The 18,251-nt window shown below is 38.4% G+C and overlaps 1 protein-coding gene across 1 annotated transcript in view; it reads left to right on the top strand.

Moving 5' to 3' along the window:
• THSD7A (thrombospondin type 1 domain containing 7A) overlaps window positions 1-18,251 on the top strand; it is a 486,308-nt gene that overhangs the window by 446,210 nt on the left and 21,847 nt on the right. Inside the window, exons 20-23 of the mRNA XM_007982032.3 lie at window positions 2,070-2,187; window positions 2,438-2,583; window positions 3,021-3,195; window positions 7,390-7,563. Coding sequence (XP_007980223.3) covers window positions 2,070-2,187; window positions 2,438-2,583; window positions 3,021-3,195; window positions 7,390-7,563 — 613 coding nt within the window. The remainder of the gene's footprint in view (window positions 1-2,069; window positions 2,188-2,437; window positions 2,584-3,020; window positions 3,196-7,389; window positions 7,564-18,251) is intronic.

The following is an 18,251-nucleotide window of genomic DNA, read 5'->3' on the forward strand; positions in this document are numbered from 1 at the left end:
GAGTAAAAACCTGGGAAATAACTAATTTTAATTATATGGGAGTCTAGATAAGTTTAAGCTTACATGCAAATATTGTAATATTTGAATGTTGCATGGCAATTAGGGACTCCTAGTTTTAACATTCTAGCAAACACTGTCTTCAAGGACTTACAATTTGACTGTGCAACCCTGCATTCAGTGCCGCAGCAGTAGGTAACGCTTGCTGCTTCTCTAACAGCCACAAAGGAAGATGGCATTATTATCCAACAAAGACGAAGATTAGAGTTAAACTTAACGAGCACTTATGTAGTATTTTTATCTTTAGTGTTTTTCAGACATTTTCTCATTGGATACCTAGTAATCAGTTTCTTCTTTCCTATTAGATTTTTGAATAGGTTTCTTTTTAATTTATTTAGACAGATGTTTAGGTAAATGAGAGAGAGAATTAAAAAAGAGATATGATCAATGTAAGGAAAAAATTAGTACAGGACTAAAATGTGTAAGTGGTGGATATGTAAGTCAATAATAATTGAATCCTGTGATTCAAACTTTCCCCATGAAACTCTTATTTACCTTAAATGTAACACATTATTTTTATCATATCACCTCAAGATTCCTATCTCCAACCTCCCATGACTTTTAAGAGGCTTTATGAGGCTTCAGCTGAGTGATGTGGTAAAAGTTTTCATACCACTCAGCTCTGTTAGGTATTACTGGTGTAGAATATAATGGGAGCGCCTGCAGAGAGATGTATTACACAAAGCTATGATCTGATCCTCTCTCAGTGGATAACTTAGAGCTAAGAGCTATACTTGAAACACAACATAATGTTTCAAAACAAATTTTGCCATTATTTGCTGTATAAATTAGAAAACATTAACTTCTCTTTCATGCAGAAATAAAAAAGATCTTGGAAATTCTAAGAATTACTAGTTTTAAAAATTTATATTCTCCTAACAAGCTCTTACATTTTCCTATTTCTTTTTCTTTTTTTTCTTTTTTTTTTTTTTTTTTTTTTTTTGGAGAGAGTCTTGCTCTGTTGCCCAGCCTGGAGTGCAGTGGCACTATCTCAGCTCACTGCAGCCTCCACATCCTAGGTTCAAGCAAGTCTCCTGCCTCAGCCTCCCAAGTAGCTGGGACTACAGTCATGCACCACCAATCCCAGCAAATTTTTATATTTTTTTTTGGCAGAGGTGAAGTTTCACCATGTTGGCCAGCATGCTCTGAGGTGATCCACCCACCTCAGTCTCCCAAAGTGCTGGGATGACAGGTGTGAGCCACTGCATCCAGCCGACATTTTCCTATTTCAATGCTACTTTGTACCATAGACATTTTAAATATTGGAATATACAGTAGAAGAATTTGAAACATCATCTTATATTTTTAAGGCAGAATATTTAAATAAGTAATGGAACCCAAATGCCAATAAAATGGCACAACATTATTATCTGATGAGAAGGTTTGACACCAAAGTAACTGAATTATACCACAGTTGAGTTTTAGAAGTGAAAAATCTTTGTTTTAAAAAATGCACATAAAATATTCATAATCGCAAAAAACTTTGGTGACCCATATTTTCTTAAAAGATAGCTGATATATTATTTCAATACATGATATCATTAGTTTTGACTATCAATTTATGTTTAGAACCTTTTCCTTTTGCTTTTTAGTTTAAGATACGTAAAAATAAATAATATCCCTAAGATATAGTTGTAGATCAAAATATTGATGATATTATTAGTTTTTACCTAATGAAAAGTATTTTTGCTTATATTTATTTGTTCCTCATTTTGGGAAATTCAATCAATTTGGAGGTTAAATCTACTTTTTTTCATTGCCTATTGAAAACAAACAATACGTAAGTATAGATTATGTGGGCCCCTTCTTTCATCCTGTACCCCTAACTTCCAATCGCCTAGGTCAAACCACTTTATACTTTTAATAGTTTGGATGTTTGTCCTCCAGGTACCATTTTATTCTGTTACGTGGCTTGCTTTTTCTCCCTCCCTCTCTTCTCTCTTGTCACCTCGTTCTCTGGCTCCCTCCCCCAATTGACAATATAACATCCTGATCTACCTCTGTTCTTCCAGCTTGGCCTGGAGAAGAACTGGCAGATGAACACGTCCTGCATGGTGGAATGCCCTGTGAACTGTCAGCTTTCTGATTGGTCTCCTTGGTCAGAATGCTCTCAAACATGTGGCCTCACAGGTTTGTTTGTACCATAACTCATATTAGGCTAATGGTCAAGGAATATGAAATAAAAAATCCCTCTTGCTTTAACACATATCAGATAATCTTCAGAAAGGTTGGATTGGTTGTCTTTCTTTCCAAAACATCTAAGCCTTACTTGTTCCTGGATCGCCTCAGGAGATACCACTGTGATGCCTTCTCCCAATGACATATATGCTTGCAAAACCATAACATATATTAAAGTTGCATCACTTTGTATCTCTTAAAGGAAAAATGATCCGAAGACGAACAGTGACACAGCCCTTTCAAGGGGATGGAAGACCATGCCCTTCGCTGATGGACCAGTCCAAACCCTGCCCAGTGAAGCCTTGTTATCAGTGGCAATATGGCCAGTGGTCTCCATGCCAAGTGCAGGTATCAAATCTCAAGAAGTTGTAAGGAATTGTGTACTCTTTATCTGCAGAGAATTTATCTGCAGAAAAACAGACAAAAATAATGTGTTAGAAATATTTTTCAGAGCTCACAGATGACAAGCTTCTTAAAATTTTTATGTGCCTTGCCATTTTATAACCATTTAATTAGTTTTGATAACTCCCTGCCCTGTATTTTTTAATCATTTGAAGACTGATTCATTTTAATGAAAATTTATTTTCCTGTCTTTAGCTAGAAAACAAATAAATTGTTCAATGTATGCTTTATTGCTAGTGCCCTATAGGGCTTCTTTCCTAGGGTTTCAAATGCTTCTCTAAATGTTCATAAATCAAAGTCAATGGTGCAGAGATAACTAAGTGATGAACTCTCTAATGAAGTATTTCTCTTTTTCTAATGAGTTATTTCTTCCTCCATTCCAGGAGGCCCAGTGTGGAGAAGGGACCAGAACAAGGAACGTTTCTTGTATAGTAAGTGATGGGTCAGCAGATGATTTCAGCAAAGTGGTGGATGAGGAATTCTGTGCTGACATTGAACTCATTATAGATGGTAATAAAAACATGGTTCTGGAGGAAACCTGCACCGAGCCTTGCCCAGGTAACCACGGCAAAAGAGAATTCATATTCTGATTTTTTTTTCCTAGGACAAGGGCCATGAAGGGGTTGCATATAAAATATAAGTTACAGGATGTCAACAGTCTTCTTATTCAGTAATATCTATGCCAACAGCTCAACACTATGCCTGTGGGGAACAGGGCACTGTCTCATTACTGCCAAGTAGGGGTGAAGTCCAGGTCTCTCATGTGGCCTCTCTTAACACCCTCTGGAGTTTTAACATCTGCAGGAGATGGTAATTAAGGCCTTAAGCCCATGCTCCACAGAAAAGGTATGAAATAAACGTTGAGAAAATAAAGACAAAACATAACCTATTCGGGATTTCCAGAAGAGAATAGGGAAAGAGAGGCCAATGTTTAAACACATAATGGCTAAAAACAGATTAAGTCCTCATAATAACAGCTTACCCTGGGTCCAGGGTAGAATGAACAACAAACTCATACCTAGATAAATGTAGTTAAAACATAAAATATAGAAAAATAAGTAGTAAAGTCTTCAGTAAGAAAAAAACAGATTATCTACAACTGGAAGACAAAATAGCAGTATGGTGGAAACTGTTGAAAGATATTTTTCAGATTCAATGTTAGACACAATGGGTGCATGCAGTAAATGTAGAAAGAAAATTTTGTATATCAAATAGTATGGAAAAAATGGCAGACAGTGATAAGCTAATATTTATGAATTTGGGCTTGATGCAGAGAATTGTAGAGGAAATTTAATGTCAAAATATGCCAGAAAACCCATCCTTAAAAAAGATATAGATAGGGGCAACAATTTATTAGTGGACTGGAAATGAACAGATAGAAAATGAATTACCTATATTTTATCCCCAGGTGGAAAATTTGTGTTCTCCCAATTTGCTTATAATTATGATTTAAAAATTGTATCTCTTTTACAATATTTTGTTTTGAATCTGACCTCGAAATGTTAAAAATTAAGAATTTGGCAAAAATAATGGGGCATAAAACACATTTTCTATATAAAATGATGTGATTTAAGAAATTTTAAAAGTGGATAACATGTATTAACAAAAATTTGTAAATGGGATGGAGTCCCTAAAACCTGGAAAAACTGACATGTTTTAGCTATTTATTCACTCATCGAGTTACTTATTCCTTTGTAAAACAAAAAAATCATTTGAGATGATAAAAATGGTAGGGTATAGTTTAAGATGAACTGAATGAAATTAAACAGTAAATAAAATAACCCTGATAGGGGTTATTTTGAGGACAAACCCCCTAGACTCTGAGAATATCCAACTACTGTATTGATCTTTGCACACATGGATATTTTCATCTACTTCAGGTCAAGAATTGAACTATTTTTAAAAACCAAAAATCTGAATAGCAGCTGTTTCTCAATAAGTGTAAAGGTTCAGCTATGCAAGGTAAGTTCTAGAGCTCCATTGTAAGACATAGTGCCTGTAGTTAACAATACTGTATTGTATACCTAAAAATGTGTTAAGTGGGTAGATCTCATGTTACGTGGTCTTATCACAATAAAAAAAAAAAGAATAAAACTTAAAGTAACAGAAAATCTGACTTTCTAAAGCCGGGCAAAGTGTTGCTGTTCAGATATTCCTACACCTGCCAACAACCTTTTGCTGATCCAGCAATTCCCCTCTTTCATTTCCTGCTGCTGAAACTAGTCTGATACCATTTAAGATCTCACACACAGTTCAATTTAATAAAATCATTTCACTTCACTGTAGACCCAGCCTGAGGCTGTGGCAGCAGGTGACAGCTCCAGGCAGGGTCAAGGACATCCACACCATTGAGCAGAACGGGCATCCTTGTCAGACAGTGGTGCATGCCTTACTATGGATACTCCCCACGTGATTTCATTATATACTTCCTGCAGCACACTCACTCACTCATTTGACTGTTAATTACAGGTCAGGCCCTGGACTTGAGGCGAGAGATACAGTGAAGACCAACAGACCCTGTCCTTGTACAGCTTACTTTCTAATGGGAGGGAACAATTGCTAATCTAATAGTGACGTAAATAAACATAAGATTATAATCTGTGGTAAATGATGTGAAGGAAAATTACAGGATCCCATGATAACATAGAACAGAGCAAACACATTGTTTTAATTAAAGTAATTGCAAATCTAAGAGGCTGCTCTTCTAAATTACAATCTATTCATTTCAGTTCCTCTCTTGCTAGTTTTCTCTAATGATGGGTTTTGAAAGCTAGCAATATGTGAACTAATAAGCTTTAAAGAGTAGAACACTGAATTAGGAAATACATTTCATGTGTTTAATTGTCATATCTTTGGCAGGCATAGGGTAATTTTATTGTTATTACAATGGTTTACATGGTCAAAATAGAAAAGTATGCTTGGAACAAGGGAGTATCTCACTCTCATTTACTGTTATTACATCTTTAAAGCCTGACATGTATTACTTAGGGGTGATAATTACATAACTCACAAACTATCATTAAAAGATTTATTACGTTTTGTTGCAAAATAAATGATGCTAAATGTGGATTGCCACAAAGATAAAGCCTATTGGTAAAAGGTATGTTTCTTTTCCATGTAATTTTCAATCACCGAGGTGAAATTTTATTACATTCATGTTGACAGGAATTTTTTGAACTTTAGCAGTTTTCCTACATAATTAAAAACTGAGTAATCACAAAGTGACATTTCCTAGGAAATAAAAGTGTTTCTAAAACTTTTTCAGACTACTTAGAAATTCTTTCTAGTTTCTTTTTCCTTTGCATTTCCAAAATTTACTAGAACTTTCTGTACTTCAGGAGTACCAATTACATTCTTTAATAAAGGCCTACAAAAATCACTCCATTTTACTATTATGTGTATATATGTTAGTCAATAATTCGTGTCTTACCAGGACTTCTTAGGCATGACACAAGAAGTTTTTCCATTAATCAGATCTCCAGGCAACTTTATGCTAATACCAGTCACCTTCAGCATAATATAAGACAATATGAATTATTCATATGACCTGGCTAGAATAAATAAGTGATAAGAAACCTTTGTGAATTTGTGTCTATCATAATTGACTGTGTACTCTGAAGAGTATCACTAAGCAGTCACTCTGAAGAATGGATGGGTTAATGGAAAGGGTGTATTTCATAAATCTTTTCTGTTCTTAAAATGGCTAAAGATTTTTTGGAAGCATGCATGCACTATGGCCCAGCAATTGCACTCCGAGGTACATACCCAACAGAAATGCATATATAAGTTCATCAAAAGACTTGTGCTGAAATGTTTGCAATAACATGATAGGAAAAATTTACAACTCCCCACATGTCCACCAATAGTAGAATGGATATCTAAATTGTGATATATTCACATGATGGAAAGTAGTAAGAATGAAGAAATTAGAACTTCATAAATGTATGATGGATCTCACAAACATAAATGAGAGAAAGAAGCCAGACACAAAGAAGTACATATGGTATGATTTCATATATTACACAAGGGAGGGTTTTGAGATCCTGGGAATGTTTTGTTCTTTGATTTGGGTGTTGATCACATGGTTAGATAATCAGATTGTCAAAATTCAGCTATCTGTGCAGCTATGATATGTGATCATTTTACATATTTGTTGTCCTTCAGTAAAATATTTTAAAGAGAAGTTGATTGAAGATGTAGATCAGAGGAAATAGTGGGCATTATTTCCAGTACTGCGACTGCTCGATTGCCTCTTTCACCTCCACTCTTCTGGGAAGAAATAGGAATGAAACATAAAACCAGCTTTGTGAGCCTTGGACTTCAAACTTTTTGAAAATTGTGAATACCTAGAAGACAAAGTCTGTTTATATTTAGGCTCTCTTTGAGTGTACCTCCTGTGTAATAAACCGCTTTACTATGATAATGACAAGAGTGGTAGTAGGTTTTGATCAAATGTTTTTTGTATCCTAAGAAGAGATTAATTATAGTGGATGAGCTCCTGTCAGCCACAGTTTACCTTTGATATCATTAAGCAACACATAGACCAGTAATAGCCATACAGAAAATAACAATATATATACAAAGTTATACAATTACAAATTTATAAATATTAAATACCTATTTAAATCTTATAAATATTATGTATGGCTGGGATACCTAAAAACATTGCCCACTGGGGTTGGAATTAAAATGATTATCGGGCTGGCTTTTCTCTGTGGATATGGGTGTAAATTACAAACCTGTGTTTTACAGGTGACTGTTATTTGAAGGACTGGTCTTCCTGGAGCCTGTGTCAGCTGACCTGTGTGAATGGTGAGGATCTAGGCTTTGGTGGAATACAGGTCCGATCCAGAGCAGTGATTATACAAGAACTAGAGAATCAGCATCTGTGCCCAGAGCAGACGTTAGAAACAAAACCATGTGATGGTGAGTGCTACCATTCATATACTCTATCTTAAGCGCAGCATAAGATTTTTAAAAATAGTCTGTTAAAATAAATTTGACCAGGTGCAGTGGCTCATGCCTATAATCCCAACACTTTGGGAGGCCAAGGCAGGCGGATCACCTGAGGCCAGGAATTGTGAGACCAGCCTGGCCAATGTGGCCAAACCCCAACTGTACCAAAAAAAATAATAATAATTAGCCAGGCATGGTGTCAGGCTCCTGTAATCCCAGCTACTCAGGAGGCTGAGGCAGGAGAATCACTTGATCCCAGGAGGCAGAGGCTGCAGTGAGCCGAGATTGTGCCATTGCCCTCCAGCCTGGGCAACAAGAGCGAAATTCCGTCTCAAAAATAAATAAATAAATAATTTAAAAATTTACTACGATGTCACTTGAGGCTGAGGACTAAAGTAAGGGGAAGATTCTGAATTCTAAAGATTGGGAAGACGGAAAATCCTGCCACCCTTCATAAATAAGATGTGAGTTTTGCAAAAATGTTTCCCAGTTTTATGAGCTCAAGAAGGCTGAGATAATTAGAAGCACATTATTTTTACACTTATAACAATTATGGTCAGGTAGGAGTCTAACAATATCTTCAATTTATTTAAATCAAATGACAGAATTAAATTAAAATGACAAGTTCACAGCAAAGTGAGAGATTTTACTATGTTTTTTCAAATGGATAAATCAAATTATTGGTAAAAATTGAGTTTAAATATTACTTAGAACATATATAAACATCTATGTGTGAATGTATGCACACATAGAATCATTCACTCAGTGTAAGCAATATATGACATCTTCAAGAATCACAGCATTAAATGTCAGTTTGGAAACAACATGCGAAGACTCAAGGAAAACAAAAGAAATGCTATCTGGTAGAGGGTGTGGGGTTCAACAAACAACTCTGAATTCTGCTTATGTTCTGAAATAAGTAATATGACATAGCAACAAGCAGGAGACAAAATATCACCTTTCTTATGAAAAAGTTGGAGACAAAAGCTTAAAGTGTTGGAAAAGAATACTTGCAGTAAAAACCAAATGGGCTAGATGACTTAGCCCAAGAATTAGACAGAATTACCTGCTCTGTCAATTTAATCTTTCTAAATTTATCAACTAAGTAAAACATTCCATATGCTAGGACAGGATAAGTAAAGAATAAAGAAAGGTCAAAAGTTACAATGAATAAAATAATTCCCACGGCAAGAAAGAAAAGTATTCATTCCAAAATGACAAGGAAATAAAATTAGGAATCAATAAAACAATGACAGATCTCCACACGCACACTTTGGAAGTGTAAAACCATACTTCTAAAGCATCATATAGCAAATGTTATATGGGATGCAGCAAAGAAGTACCTAGAGGAGACCTTGAAGCTTTGAACGTTTCTATAGAAGGGAGAAAAGTTAAAAATGAACTAAGCGTTCAACTGAGTAAATTTTTAAGAAAAGGAAAAAGGAAATGGAATGCCAGCAACATGCATGAGTATAAATTCAATGAGATTGAAAATAAATAATCAACAAAACCAATAGATTGTTTTTAGAGCAAACTGACAAAATAGACCAGCTCATGGTAAAATCAGTGAAGAAGAATAAAAAGCAAAGTCGTCATTACTATAAATAGAATAAAGTTTGGAAAATAGAATATAATTCTGTGAATAGTTTTTTCTAACAAAAGTGAAAATGTTAATGAAGATAATTTAAAAGGTTATTATATTTTATCAAGAGTAATGAAAAACCTACACCATAGATTATGTAACTATTTTCAAACCTGTGAAATACATACTCACACATGCACACAAACTAAAACTTAAATGGCTTTAATTATGAGTTTTCTCAAAATTTAAAGAAACAGACAATTCCTTGTTGAGATTTGATCAGTCTGGTGGGAAAAATATTAGTTATGATAGCCGCAAAACCCTTTTGGAAGGCCTGAAGGTTTTCACATGACTTGGGTAATAGACCTGGCGGAAGGCGGTCTGGTCCCATTACCTTTAGTTAAATAGAGTAGAGTAGTAAACAATGGGATATGAGGAAGTTATCTAGTTAGCTTGTTTACCCGTGTGGTCTCAACCTTTGATATGTGCTTTTTACTCCAGACGTCCACAATGACAATTACCCTCTAATGGCATTGACTCAAGCTTTTGTTAACTAATAAATGTGAGTCTCCCTCCTGATCAGGGCTGGCCACAGTGACAAACCTCTCTTGGCGTGTTGATGGTCAGACACTCAGCAGGACTGGCAAAAGATAATATCTGTGTGTCAGTGTACATTTTATTCATCCATCACTGGGGTCAGGGTCTGCAGGCAGACCCCCACAGCTAATGCCCTCTTGTGAGGAGCAATACCTCAACTCCTATTTATGTGAAATCTTTTTTTATAAGAACATATTCTTTTTTTTTTAATTTGAATTTTATTTTTTTAATTATACTTTAAGTTCCGGGGTACATGTGCAGACCGTGCAGGTTTGTTACATAGGTATACACATGCCATGGTGATTTGCTGCACCCATCAACCCATCATCTACTTTAGGTATTTCTCCTAATGCTATTGCTCCCCTAACCCCAACCCCTCAACACGCCCCAGTGTGTGATGTTCCCCTCCCTGTGTCCATGTGTTCTCATTGTTCAACTCCCAATTATGAATGACAACATTCAGTGTTTGGTTCTCTGTTTCTGTGTTAGTTTGCTGAGAATGATAGTTTCCGGGTTCATCCATGACCCTGCAAAGGACATGAACTCATCCTTTTTTATGGCTGCATAGTATTCCATGGTGTATATGTGCCACATTTTCTTCATCCGGTCTATCATTGATGAGCATTTGGGTTGGTTCCAAGTCTTTGCTATTACGAACAGTGCTGCAATAAATATAAGTGCGCATGTGTCTTTATAATAGAATGATTTATAATCCTTTGGGTATATACCCAGTAATGGGATTGCTGGGTCCAATGATATTTCTGGTTCTAGATCCTTGAGGAATCACCACACTGTCTTCCACAATGGTTGAACTAATTTACAGTCCCACCAACAGTGTAAAAGCATTCCTGTTTCTCCACATCCTCTCCAGCATCTGTTGTTTCCTGACTTTTTAATGGTTGCCATTCTAACTGGTGTGAGATGGTATCTCATTGTGGTTTTGATTTGCATTTCTCTAATGACCACTGATGATGAGCTTTTTTTCATGTTTCTTGGCCGCATAATGTCTTCTGAGAAGTGTCTGTTCATATCCTTCACCCACTTTTTCATGGGGTTGTTGTTTTCTTGTAAATTTGTTTAAGTTTTTCTGTAGATTCTGGATATTAGCCCTTTGTCAGATGGATAGATTTCAAAATTTTTCTCTCGTTCTGGTGGTTGCCTGTTCACTCTGATGATAGTTTCTTTTGCTGTGCAGAAGCTCTTTAGTTTAATTAGATCCCATTTGTCAATTTTGGCTTTCGTTGCCATCGCTTTCGGTGTTTTAGTCATGAAGTCTTTGCCCATGCCTGTGTCCTGAATGGTATTGCCTAGGTTTTCTTCTAGGGTTTTTCTGGTTTTAGGTCTGAGGTTTAAGTCTTTAATCCATCTTGAGTTAATTTTTGTATAAGGTGTAAGGAAGGGGTCCAGTTTCAGTTTCTGCATATGGCTATCCAGTTTTCCCAGCACCATTTATTAAGTAGGGAATCCTTTCCCCATTGTTTTTATCAGGCTTATCAAAGATAAGATGGTTATAGATGTATAGTGTTATTTTTGAGGCCTCAGTTGTGTTCCATTGGTCTATATATCTGTTTTGGTACCAGTACCATGCTGTTTTGGTTGCTGTAGCCCTGTGGCTGTGGGTTTGACATAAAGAGCTCTTATTATTTTGAGATACATTCCATCAATATCTAGTTTATTAAGAGTTTTTAGCATGAAGGGGTGTTGAATTTTGTCGAAGGCCTTTTCTGCATCTATTGAGATAATCATGTGGTTTTTGTCATTAGTTCTATTTACGTGATGGGTTATGTTTATTGATTTGCATATGTTGAACCCGCCTTCATCCCTTCAACCCAGGGATGAAGCCAACTTGATCGCGGTGGATTAGCTTTTCGATGTGCTGCTGGATTTGGTGTGCCAGTATGTTATTGAGGATTTTCGCATCAATGTTCATCAGGGATATGGGCCTGAAATTTGTTTTTCTTTGTTGTGTCTCTGCCAGGTTTTGGTATCAGGATGATGGTGGCCTCATAAAATGAGTTAGGGAGGAGTCCCTCTTTTTATATTGTTTGGAATAGTTTCAGAAGGAATGGTACCAGCTCCTCTTTGTACCTCTGGTAGAATTCGACTGTGGATCTGTCTGGTCCTGGGCTTTTTTTAGTTGTTAGGCTATTAATTACTGTCTCAATTTCAGAACTTGTTATTGGTCTATTCAGGGATTTGACTTCTTCCTGGTTAAGTCTTGGGAGGGAGTACGTTTCCAGGAATTTCTCTGTTTCTTCTAAATTTTCTAGCTTATTTGTGTAGAGGTGTTTATAGTGTTCTCTGATGGTGGTTTGTATTTCTGTAGGATTGGTGGTGATATCCTTTCTCATTTTTTATTGCATCTATTTGATTCTTCTCTCTTTTCTTCTTTCTTAGTCTGACTAGCCATCTATCCATTTTGTTGATCTTTTAAAAAAACCAGCTCCTGGATTGAAAGAGTTTTTTGTGTCTCTGTCTCCTTCAGCTCTGCTCTTAGTTATTTCTCGACTTCTGCTAGCTTTTGAATTTGTTTACTCTTGCTTCTCTAGTTCTTTTAATTGTGATGTTAAGATGTCAGTTTTAAATCTTTCCTGCTTTCTCCTGTGAGCATTTACTGCTATAAATTTCCTTCTAAACACAGCTTTAGCTGTGTGCCAGAGATTCTGGTACATTATGTCTTTGAACTCATTGGTTTCAAATAACTTACTTATTTCTACCTTAATTTTGTTATTTACCCAGTAGTCATTCAGGAGCATGTTGTCAGTTTCCATGTAGTTGAGCGGTTTTGAGTGACTTTCTTAATCCTGAGTGCTACTTTGATTGCACTGTGTCTGAGAGACTGTTATGATTTCCATTCTTTTGCATTTGCTAAGGAGTGTTTTACTTCTGTGTGGTCAATTTTAGAAAAAATGCAATGTGATGCTGAGAAGAATGTATATTCTGGGCTGGTCATGGTGGCTCATGCCTGTAATCCCAGCACTTTGGGAGGCCGAGGCAGGTGGATTACAAGGTCAGTAGTTCAAGAACAGCCTAGCCAATATAGTGAAACCCCATCTCTACCAAAAATACAATAATAGCTGGGCGTGGTGCCGGGTACCTGTAGTCCCAGCTACTCAGGAGGCTGAGGCAGGATAATCACTTGAACCCGGGAGGTGCAGGTTGCAGTGAGCTGAGAGAGTGCCACTGCAGTCCAGCCTGGGCGACAGAGCAAGATTCCATCTCAAAAAAAAAAAAAAAAAAAAAAAAAAATACATATTCTGTTGATTTGGGGTGAAGAGTTTTGTACAAGTCTATTAGGTCTCCTTGGTCCACAGCTTAGTTCAAGTCCTGAATATCCTTATTAATTTTCTATCTCATTTATTTGTCTAATATTGACAATGGGGTGTTAAAGTCTCCCACTATTATTGTGTGGGAGTCTAACTCTCTTTGTAGGTCTCTAAGAACTTACTTTATGAATCTGGGTGCTCCTGTATTGGGAGCCTCTATATTTAGGTTAGCTCTTCTTGTTACATTGATCCTTTTACCATTATGTAATGCCCTTCATTGCCTCTTTTGACCTTTGTTGGTTTAAAGTCTGTTTTATCAGATAATAGGATTCTAACCCCTGCTTTTTTTTTTTTTCTTTCCATTTGCTTGGTAAATATTCCTCCATTCCTTTATTTTAAGCCTATCTGTGTCTTTGCACGTGAGATGGGTCACCTGAATACAGCACACCAATGGGTCTTGACTATCCAATTTGCCAGTCTGTCTTTTAATTGGGGCATTTAGCTCATTTCCATTTAAAGTTAATATTGTTATGTGTGAATTTGATCATGTCATTATGATCCTACCTGGTTAGTTTCTCCATTAGTTGATGTAGTTTCTTCATAGAGTTGATTGTCTTTACAATTTGGTATGTGTTTGTGCTGGGTCTATCTCACAGACCCTGGCCAACCGATGAATGAAATGAGTACTCAGACACAGGTATGCAGTGCAAGGGCAGCTAGGGGTCTGCCTGGCTCTAGTGGTCAAAGTGTACCCCGAGAAGCTGGAGCTGCATGCTTTTATTCAGTGTAGGCTTGATGCCAAAAGCCTGGAGTAAACACAATCTATGGGTAATTAACCTTTGTTGTTCCCCTTTCAAGGAACATCACGTGTGTGGATGATCAAAGATCAGTTCCTGGTCAACACAAGTAAACAAGCCTGTTCAAGATATTCCCCTACATTCCCTTGTACCTACTCCTTGCCGTCTGCCTCAGGGTCAGAGAACAGCTGCCTTTGGCTATTCTCCCCCGAATCTAGGCAGAGCCTTTGGACCTTTCAGAAGGCGTGCTGCCTTCCCTATAGTTTTTCCCACCACTCTGACCGATATCCTCCTTCTCCCCCTGTTCTGTTTTATGCATCAGGTTTTGTTGATTGAAGAATAAAGCTATGCACAGTGACAGACTTGACAGGTGCAGCAGTTACAGCTTGTGTTCCACCGTTGCATCCTAGAATTAGTAAGACACACATGAGTAGAATCAAACAAAGAGTGACCCCCAGGAGTGGGGGTCTTTCCAGGAGAGGTGTTTTTGCACATTGTTCTATAGGGCTGTTACTGAGGAACCCCACAAGGGGTATGTTAATCCCTCATAGCCAAGCAGTCACATTGTTAGAAGCTGGGAAGAGGATGTCTACCCAAGTAACAGGGCAGAAGAAAGGCGGATCTAGAAGATGGGCCTAATAGAGTATAGTAGGTACAGGTTGCAGCTGGAGTGAGAAAATAAGGAAAATCAATACTCTACAAGAGTTACAATGTACAACAGAGAGCATAGCAAGGAACAGATTATCTGGAGTGAACAGTGTTTGTGTCCAGAGCAGGATTCGCTCAGCCTCCTGAGTTTTCTTCTTGAGCATAATGTCCAGGGCCTGTGTTGTCCAAGGAAGCTGCATCATCCAGGGCTGCAGGTTCTACAGGGTCATTTCCTTTATTTTTGGTACCAGGTTGGTCCCAGTCACTCCATGGTATGGTTTGATGCGTTGTGCTGGAATCCAAAGAGGACCTGAGGGGTTGTGAACACAAGTATATCTTCTTCCCCACATTAACAAATCATTTGGACCGCACCATAGATTACGATTTACATCTTTCCATAAAACTAATTATATCTTGAGTGATTTTTGCAAAGTGCTTCTCTATAGCCGATTGAAATTTATCATCTAAATTGAAGAAATTAAGGGTAAATAAGGCTTGTGCCAATAGCATTGCAGGGTCCTTACTCATATTCGCCCTTTTTTGTTTTCTGAATATATTTTTAAGGGTGGAATGGGCATGTTCTACTATGACCTGTCCTTGGGGGTTATATTGTGTCTGGAATTGATTCCTTCCAGTGGGTTCTTGGTCTCACTGACTTCAAGAATGAAGCTGCAGACCCTCAAGGTGAGTGTTACAGTTCTTAAAGATGGTGAGTCCGGAGTTTGTTCCTTCAGATGTTCAGATGTGTCCGTAGTTTCTTCCTTCTGGTAGGTTCGTGGTCTCACTGGCTTTAGGAGTGAAACTGCAGACCTTCACAGTGAGTGCTACAGCTCTTAAACGTGGCATATCCAGAGTTGTTCATCCCTCCCTGTGGGTTTGTGGTTTCGCTGGCTTCAGGAGTGAAGCTGCAGACCTTAACGGTGAGTGTTACAGCTCATAAAGGTAGTGTAGACCCAAAGAGTGAGCAGCAGCAAGATTTATTGCAAAGAGCAAAAGAAAAAGCTTCCACAGCATGGAAGGGGACCCGAGCAGGTTGCTGCTGCTGGCTCAGTGGCCAGCTTTTTTCCGTTATTTGGACCCACCCACATCCTGCTGATTGGTCCATTTTTACAGAGTGCTGATTGGTGCATTTATAGTCCTATAGCTAGACAGAAAAGTTCTCCAAGTTCCCACCCAATCCAGAAGCCCAGCTGGCTTCACCTCTCAATCCCCCCTCTAAACAGGACACCCCAACTGCTGTTGGGAATTTGGCTGATGACCGCTCTAGCTACTTCTTGCTGGATAGGGGCAAAGAAGGGGTCCTGCAGTTGTAGTGTCCTCCAGAGGGGAACTCTTTAGGCCAGTGGAAGGGCCAGTGGGTCAGTCCAGGGGTCCCCAGTAGAAGTTGTTATTGAACTCATTTGGGGTTCCAGTTGTAAGACCATCTGTAGCTTGATGGCCTAGATTCTACAGGAAACAAATTTGACAAGAAGGTTAAAAATCCAGGGCCCAAAGGCAAGTAACAGCAAGGCAGCTGCCACGGGACCTAGAAAGGGGAGGAGCCATGTTGCCAAACTCCAGAGTTGGTATAAGAGTTTGAAAGTCATTGTCTGATTTCAGAAGCCTTTTCCTGTAAACTCCAGACAGCATCTTGTACTATCCCTGACTCGTTAGTGTAAAAACAACACTCTTCCCCTAGAAAGGTGCAGATTCCTCCTCTCTCAGCAGTGAGGAGGTCTAGGCCTCAGCAGTTTTGGAGAGTCACTGCTGCCATAGAGTCTATTTGGGATTGTAGAGTAAGGATAGATTTCGTTATTTCTTGCAAACTGTCTGAGAAATCCTTTGAGAGTGTCTGGTAGGTAGTAGATAATGAAGTAGATAAACCTCCTCTCCCTGTTTCTGTAGCAGTAGCCATTCCTAACACTATAAGTAGGGGTATTAGTTGTATGGCCCTGTGCTGACAGACTTGAGCTTTGAGGGGTACTGATAGGATCTGATTTCCATAAGATTAGAAGTTAGGATAATATATGTTACCCTGTTAACTTTCAGCAAACTTTACTTTTGTTGAAAACCTTGTAAGTTTGGGATTTCAATTATTATTCTTTGCTATTAATAAGACCTTGTTCAGTCCATATTAACTTAGAATTGGTATAGATGGCTCCTTCCTGATTCTATAAGTTCTTTAAGGTTTGACTGAGTGCAAACAGCTGGCATGTTTGAGCAGACCAATTATTAAGCAATTTTAATACCCATTGTGTCTTTTTTCCCTTAATCGCCCAGGAGGAACCATCTATCGACCTGTCCTGAAGGGAGTTCCTCCTAGGTCTGGTCGGACTTTTGTATGGTAATTAGTTAAGATTTAGATCCCCTGTTAGGAAACCTGTTGGGTTAAGGATTTTTGATAGGAAAGCTATGGGTTGTCAGTGGCCTCAGTGCTTTCAGACTATGCCCTTATTTACACTGACAAGGCAGTATTGGAGTGTTACAGGGTTGCAGAAAAGATCTTCAATTATCAATTACAGGTTTTAAAGTTACCTTGGCTTTTAAAGGAATAGGATACACTGTTTTTTCTTTACTACTTCCATTTCTCTTTCTTTGTCTTTGTCTCTCTCTCTATCTCTTCCTCTTTGTCTCTCTGTCTCTTCTTCTCTCTCTCCTTTCTGCTGGTCTTTCCCTGCCCCTGCCACCTGCTTATGCTGCTGTTCTCCCCTCTTCCTTCCCTGTTTGATGGTTTCGGCAGTGTAAGACTGCCACCTCCTTGGGTTTTTGTAGTGCGTGCAATAACTCCATGATTTCCTTGTGACATTTAGTGGGGGTTCCCCTAGAGGTTAGGAACTCCCTTCCCTTCCATATTGCAACATGGGCATGTAGGATTAGATAAGCATACTTGCTATCTGTATACACAGATAAGTTATTCTTTTTCCCTTTCCCAGTTCTAAGGCTTGGGTAAGTGCCACTAGTTCTGCTAACTGGGCACTGGTCCCTGGGGGAAGAGGCTTACTTTCAAGTACGGTTACTATGGCATAACCTGCCCTTCGTATCCCATTCTCCACAAATGAACTTCCATCGGTACATAGGTTAAGGTCAGGATTAGCTAGAAGGGGGCTTCTAAGAGATCATCTCGGGCGGCATAAGTCTGGACTATAATTTGTTGGTATTCATGCTCAATTGGTTCCCCATCCTCTGGGATAAAAGGGGCAGGGTTTAGGCCCACACACATACATATTTGAAGCAGCAGTCCCTCATGGTGTAGTGCCTGGTATCTAAGTAGGTGGTTGTCCGATAGCCATAAACTTCCTTTGGCGCCTAGTATGCCGTTTACATCATGAGTAGTCCAGACAGTGAGATCCTTTCCTTGTATTATTTTGATAGCCTCTGACACTAAGACAGCCACAACCACAACCACCCTTAAACAGAAAGGTCAGCCTTTTGCCACTACATAAATTTCCTTACTTAGGTATGCCACTGGTTGTGGGGTTGTCCCATGAGTCTGAGTAAGGACTCCAAGAGCTATCCCTGCTCTCTCTGTGACGTATAAAGAGAAGTTTTGTCCTGTGGGAAGGCTTAAAGCTGGTGCTCGTACTAGGGCCTACTTTAAGGTTTTGAAGGCTGTTTCTGCCCCTGGTTCCCATTCTACTAGATGAGTATTTGCCCTCTGGGTCTCCTTGATTAGAGTATAGAGGGGCCTGGCTATCTTGCTGTATCCAGGGATCCATAGTTTGCAAAAGCCAGTGATTCCAAGGAACCCCCACAACTGTTTTAATGTCTTAGGATGAGGATAAGCCAGTA

Source organism: Chlorocebus sabaeus, chromosome 21 (assembly GCF_047675955.1).
Source record: "Chlorocebus sabaeus isolate Y175 chromosome 21, mChlSab1.0.hap1, whole genome shotgun sequence".
NCBI classification, from domain to species: Eukaryota; Metazoa; Chordata; class Mammalia; order Primates; family Cercopithecidae; genus Chlorocebus; species Chlorocebus sabaeus.